Source organism: Adiantum capillus-veneris, chromosome 20, assembly GCF_014529385.1.
Source record: "Adiantum capillus-veneris isolate H3 chromosome 20, ASM1452938v2, whole genome shotgun sequence".
Lineage (NCBI taxonomy): Eukaryota > Viridiplantae > Streptophyta > Polypodiopsida > Polypodiales > Pteridaceae > Adiantum > Adiantum capillus-veneris.
In genome coordinates, this window is record NC_140950.1 from 91,445,361 (window position 1) to 91,451,820 (window position 6,460).

At 44.9% G+C, this 6,460-nt stretch overlaps 1 protein-coding gene across 3 annotated transcripts; it reads left to right on the forward strand.

Moving 5' to 3' along the window:
• Positions 1-764: 764 nt before the first annotated feature.
• Positions 765-5,867, forward strand: LOC147432881 (U-box domain-containing protein 26-like). Of its 3 annotated transcripts, XM_086492644.1 has the most exons (5): positions 765-1,961; positions 2,488-2,814; positions 3,558-3,673; positions 3,895-4,422; positions 4,857-5,867. In XM_086492644.1, the coding sequence occupies exons 1-5, from the start codon at positions 1,397-1,399 to the stop codon at positions 5,013-5,015; spliced, it is 1,695 nt and encodes a 564-aa protein (XP_086348770.1). In that variant the 5' UTR covers positions 765-1,396; the 3' UTR covers positions 5,016-5,867. The 3 variants fall into 3 exon arrangements, with proteins under 3 accessions (XP_086348770.1, XP_086348772.1, XP_086348771.1); XM_086492646.1 differs by lacking the exon at positions 2,488-2,814 and having other exon boundaries at positions 774-1,961; positions 3,561-3,673; positions 4,857-5,837; XM_086492645.1 differs by lacking the exon at positions 2,488-2,814 and having other exon boundaries at positions 778-1,961; positions 4,857-5,837.
• The last annotated feature ends 593 nt before the right edge of the window (positions 5,868-6,460 follow it).

Here is a 6,460-nt window from a genome sequence, read left to right on the forward strand (position 1 = left end):
TGGTGTATGCCACAGTGAATAAGTCATGCCCAATCACTTTCAGGTTTAGAAAATAAAATTACCATTCATTTGGCTATTAGTTTATTTGTTGCAGTTGAGATGTTCATATATCCCAGTGCTCCTTTGTCCTTGGGAAGTAGGCAGTACTCCCAACTAACTGTGGCAATACTTGTCTTTGTAAGGGTTGTCTCTCCACATAAATTTCATGTGATATATGCTGTGAATTTGCTTCAGTGTTGACTCCGACGGTCTTTAGTAAGAGATGTAGAAAAGGAGGGAGGATATCAAGAAGTGACTGATGACCAACACTTTGCATGGTGGGGAGGAGATGCCCACTCCCATCCGTGTTTATGAGGATGGCCATATTAACAACTTCATGTTGCAACCATGCAAGCGCATGGTCTTTTTTGAACCCATTAGCAAAACATAGCCTTAAATTGTTCTTGGCTACGACCACAACCACAATGCCAATGTGAAAGGCAAATTTGCAAATTTGTGCACAGGGCCACTAGGTCGGATGGCTCGTGACCTCAACTTCTACAATTCAGTTCACATTCGTCGATCTCGCCGCTTGACATCATTTAGGTAAGATCGAGTGTGCACAAAGTGTGTGTGAATTTGTGTTCATGCAATTTTAAACACACCCCCCCCCCCCCCCTCCCAAGTTAAAAGTGCAGTCATCATTACACCCACTTTCAGTCCTTGAGTCGCCCCTCTGACTCCTCTCTCTCTCTCTCTCTCTCTCTCTCTCTCTCAAGTCTCATTCACGATGCAGGTAATACATATTCCTTGATTGAGACCTCTACACTCCCTCTTGACGTTCTTTCAACAGTTGCGTGCCACTGCCGATAAGTCTTGAGCAGCTCCTCTGTTCTTTTGTGTAAGACCTCCTCGTCGGACCTCTACTAATTCTTCTCTGCATGCATGGTGGTAACGTCTTTTCAACAATGTCTTGGTTCTTCACCGTCAGCGCTCCGCAACTTCACAACCTCCTCTGTTTGAGAGCTCCCGGTACCTTGTCCCCTGTTTTCTTGCATGTTGGACTGGCTCATCACAATGGGCAAATTGAAGGGGATCACCTTAACCCCTGTTTCTCAGCCGCACTCATGGACATATAAATTTCAGCAGCGCCAATGAATATACACATCTAGTCACTTCCGCTCATCAGCAGTGGCTCATGGACTTGCAAGCCTCCGCAGCGCAAATGGACATGCAAATCTAGTGTCCTTTGTTCCTCAGCAGCTGTCATGGACATGCAAAACTAGCCTCTGTTCATCTGCAGCGGCTCATGTACGCGCAAGCCTCCGTGGCGCTAATGGACATGCAAATCTAGCCTCCTCTGTTCCTGAGCAGCTGCAAAACTAACCTCCCCTTCCGAGTTGCACATTTGACAGTCATGCCTGTTCGACTCAATCGTTCAATCACTCTTGAACAATGTAATGTGCAGATCCCACTCTACTTCCGATGCCCCATCTCACTTGAGCTCATGCAGGATCCGGTCATCCTAAGCACAGGGCAAACCTATGATCGCAGTAGCATAGAGAAATGGGTGGCAAGCGGGAACACCACATGCCCTGTAAGCATGCAGAAGCTAGAGGATTTCTCCTTGATACCGAATCACACTCTGCGTCGCCTTATACAAGAGTGGTGTGTCGCAAATCGGTCTCGGGGAGTGCAGCGCATTCCAACCCCAACACAGCCTGCAGATCCAAATCGCCTTCGATCACTTCTCTCCGAAGCTTCATCCCTGGGAGCTGATGCAGAGCCGACCCGGGTCTTTGCATTCCGCGCGCTGAAGAATCTTGTCAAAGACGGTGATTCCAGCAAAGCATTGTTGGTGAAGGAAGGTGCTGTGCCCATTCTTTTGAACACCTTTTTTGGTGGTTTAGGTGTAGAACATGGCATGATGAAGAAAATCGAAGCAGCAAAGATACCACGTTCTTCAGAAGGAGAATTTCCTGGTATGAAGTGGTTAGTTCTTGTTTCATGTCAGAACATTGATAAATCTGAAGTCTTGTACCTTGACAAAATTGCACTGCACAAAGTTTTATAGCAAGCATGCTAAATAATTGTTTACAGTAGGGTCAGTTAATTATTCATATCTGGGTGTGCTAGCATGTGTGGTTCATTTGTATAAAAAGAGTTCGGTAAATTTATCAAGTATCGAAGACAACAGCACGTCATTGTTGAGGTGCTCTGCTAATTTCGAAGTATGTGAGACAGTTCGGTGGAGCTTGAATTAAAGCTAAATCAAAATCGCCCTATGTTAAGGAACTGGCTAGACTCGGCCCATTTAATGAATGGAAGTAGGAGGTTGTATCTTTTTGTGGGCTTTTCAACTATGCTACTAGGGACAGCATTTGCATGTTAAGGAATCACCAGTAGGATATGATTTCCTTGGGCTATTAACAAGTAAAACCTCTTGGCTAGAGCACATGCTAAATCCTCCACCTGGACCCTACAAGGGACCATTTTTTGTGGGTGCAGTGTTGGCTGGCTGGTCTGAGGATCTGCGTGGGGATAACTACCCACTTTGGTCATACATGATGCGACATCTCCTTGTTGCTAAGGGTGTTTGGAACATTGTGCGTGGTTATGATGTAAGGCCAGCAAGGCATTCACTTTTTGTGGGTGCAGTGTTGGCTGGCTGGTCTGAGAATCTGCACGGGGATAACTACCCACTTTGGTCATACATGATGCGACATCTTCTTGTTGCTAAGGGCGTTTGGAACATTGTGCGTGGTTATGATGTAAGGCCAGCAAGGCATTCACTTTATGTGAACTACTATATCACGGGCGCTCAAGGGGTAATAGGTATTATGAAATCCATTATCTGAATTTTCAAGATTATAACACACCCTCTTTTCCTATCGAATCTGTAATTTTTTTCCCAAGTCCCTTATATGATGCCATGAAAATGTAACAATGTTTCAAATTAAAAATATGTTTTTGTTGAACCCACGGGATAGGTACATGTATGTTAGCCTGAGGATCAGGTTTTGTGGATGATGGTGCAGGTTCTAGCAGTTCTACAGTTAGACTTGCTAATACTTCTGCTTGTGCATTTTATTTATCCATCACTTATGTGCTGGGCGCTGGATTTGCTCGAGCTCTTCGCCACATCCTCCTTGATGGCAGCCATTGGCCCCCATCCTAAGCTTATCTCTTTGGTTCCTGACCAGCCGCTTTTGCAAACTATGTTTTGTGAATTTGCAGCTGAGTGAACATGTGTCAGAGCTAAGAGTTTTTCTTTTACTGCATCTTCGGGGTTGCCGGTGGCATCTTAGCCTAGTTATGCATGCTTTATAGTCACATTGTTCTCATGTTATAGAACCAGAGTCACAATTCTTTTTTATTATGGGCAGTCTCTTGAGCAAGCCTGGTTTCATCACCATGCTATCTTGGAGTGTGATTGCATTGCCTCGACTGAAAAGTGCTATGTGAGCAGGCTCTGCATGATGCCTTTGTGACACCCTACCAATTGCATTTGTTTTCTAAATGTTTTGGATGATTGATTGTGAGCTTCATAGAAAATAAATTCTTCCTAAATCATGCAGAAGTTGCTGGAGGTTTGAGTGGATGCAAAATGGTAGTGGGTGAAGACGCAGAAGAGGCATTGGGTGTGCTTGTGATGGTGCCCTTGAGTGACAATGACAAGCTTTCAATGACAAGGGTAAACTCACTTTGTAAGATGTGCTTGAAGAAAGTTGAAATTTTGATGGAAAATTAAGGCTTCCTATGTAATACTTTTCTAGAGGGAATGAAAGAATAAAATTTAAATGTGTATGATGTGTGCTCAATAATAAAAAAATGTAAATAAATGTGTTCGTGCATGTGCGCGAGTGCCCCACACTTGGGTCCTCATTTGATGAGCTGTTGTTGGGGATTTTGCAGCCAGACAGGCTGTCATTGATTGCCAATGTGCTGCAATGGGGAAGTGCAGAGGCCCGTGCGAATGCAGCATTGCTGGTAGAAACCATGAGTGAGTCAAAGGGGTGCAGGCTAGTACTTGCTGCCTCCGACAGCATTGTGGAGGGTCTTGTGGGGCTTGTTGGGGATAGTAGGGAGGCCAGTGCTAGGTCAGCAGGTGCGCGTGCGCTTTACATGCTCTGCCTGCGCCAAGCAGGAAGGGAGAGGGCAATAGAAGCAGGGGCGGCGTCAGCATTGGTTGAGCTACTCCTGCTGGTAGAGGCAGAGGTGACGCCAAACTACCAGAGTGTTGTTGAAAGGGTGGTGGCGACATTGGAGTTGCTGTGCATGAATGAGAGTGGTTGTGCAGATGTGGCAAGGCAGGGGGCAAAGGCAGTCGCAGCACTGATGAAGAGCATATTGAAGGTGTCAGATCGGGCGACAGAGGCTTCTGCTAGCAGCCTGCTTGCGATTTGCAGCTGCTCTCAACATGTGCAGAGATGTGCCATCCAGGTAGTATTCTCTCCCCCAAACTCTCTGCAACAAATTATGTTTGAAAGAGTTGTTATTCCTCCTATATAACTTTCCACAATCCCCCGTCCTCCCCCCCCCCCCCCCCCCCCCCCCCCCCCCCCCCGCCCCTGGCCCACCCAGCCAAAATCCCTAAATTAATTGACACCTCCAAGTCAGATGGGATCCAGGGTTCCAAATAGGCAACGCGTTAGGATTGGATTTCCACCGTTGGTCTCTGATTGAACTCCCATGTTAACTCATTGTGCTAAAGAACTTACTGTTAGTACTGTCCTTGGTGAGATCTTTTACATCGCGCTGCATGGCACTCAATTCCATTTGGATGGCAATGAGGGGCGTTGCAAGAGAGAACTTTCGAATACATATCCCAAAAAAATTGTTGGAGTGAGTAATTTGTGAGTGATGTTCTTATGCAGGTAGGGGTTATCAAAGAGTTGTTGCTGCTAATGCAGAGTGACGGGAGTGAGCAAGCAAAAGGCAAAGCCATGAAGCTCCTCAAACTTCTTCGTACATCGGCCTCCCTAAATCCAGCTTCCGTTGCAGAATATGGACGTTCTGGGGTTGTGCCCTTTTAGCTCGGGTCTAGCTACAGGATAGCATTTTGTACACAACCCTCTCCCACCCCCGACATGCCAACTTTAGTGTGACAGATGCTGTTGGAAGTGCCACAGTTTGTGAACATTGTGCAATTTGAGCCTGCTATCTTGTAATTGTCACCCTGCAATTCCTCATGCATTGTTTTGCTGTACAGATATTGTTGTCCTTGAAATAGGTTCTTTCTAGGAAAAGGCCTGTTTTTTCTACTCAGTGCCGGATGGGGCTTTATAGGTGAATTTTTTCTTTGGAAAACTACTTGTTCTGGTACAAAAGTAATGACTTGTCCTAGGTGTTTCTCCTATCCATTGCAAAAGAGAAGAATCTCTGCTATTTTTTCTCTCTAGCAGTTGTGAAGCCAAGCCAGATTGGTGACTGAAGGCATGATTGTGGTCCAATATTGGTAACTGAAGGCATGAACATGGTCCAAGAGCTAAGTCTGTGCGCATGCCATTGAATGAATTTGATGAATTCTCGACAACGATCAATGTGGGGTCTCATCTTTTGTTCTATAGTGGCCAAGGTCGCATTTGGCATCCCTCTTTGGTAATCAGCAAGCCAAACAGGGCCCATTAGCAATAGAGTCTCTTTGGAGTATAGCTCCATCCCTCAAGCAATCGTGCCAACATCCCTTATGCAAGCAACGGTCCATGCACCTGCTTTCTCTTGATAAGATGTCTCAACCTGCTGAGTATGTTTGGGCACCATGAAACTCCAAATCTGAAAAAGACTTTCTTCCATTCATGGTTTGGAAGTGTTCCAATCTTCAAGAGCTCACCCTAAACATGGTAAGGTTTACCTTTTATCCTTTGAAACAATGTGAAGTTATGCCATGTCATGCAGCAACATTTTGGTACATGTAGTCGTGTTGTGCTCGTCGGCTCACCTTTGATGTGCTGAGAAAGTTAATTTGTATTTTGTAGTGAACTTGGGGATTCTATGTGCAGATGTACTTTAAATGTTACATGAATTTCATTGATACCTATTTTACTCTGAATTTATGCATCGGTGGATCTTCTAGTGATTGGTTGTTATATGGAGGTCTAATAAGGGACTGATCTTCTTCATGAATGCAAAACTCTGAGAAGAGTCAAAGTTGAAGGACGTGACCATGTGGCCACCTTGGAGCTTATCAGCTCAAGCCTTATCCTTTCCAACCATGGGAGGTTTTGGGTACTTCTATGTTGGAAATCACTGTCTTGAAGCTCCCAGAAACCTACTTCTCAATGTTTCTTTATGATGGTTGGAGTTGTTAAGCTTTTGAGAGCTTTTGGACTATTTTATTTTTGTTAATGAGCCTTTGGCTTGTTACTAGGCATCATTGAAATTCAGATTGTCTAGCAACTTCTTTTGGATGTATTGCAAAGTGCGTTTCCAATCTTCGTCTTTGAAGGTTAGGGTTATTCGGTCTTGTGATCACATTATG

Excerpts from the sequence above, each read along its gene's own strand:
- LOC147432881 (XM_086492644.1), top strand. The coding sequence starts at position 1,397 with ATGCCTGTTCGACTCAATCGTTCAATCACTCTTGAACAATGTAATGTG. Across the intron at positions 1,962-2,487 it reads TTCAGAAGGAGAATTTCCTG|TGTTGGCTGGCTGGTCTGAG; the intron begins GTATGAAGTGGT and ends TTGTGGGTGCAG. Across the intron at positions 4,423-4,856 it reads TGCAGAGATGTGCCATCCAG|GTAGGGGTTATCAAAGAGTT; the intron begins GTAGTATTCTCT and ends GTTCTTATGCAG.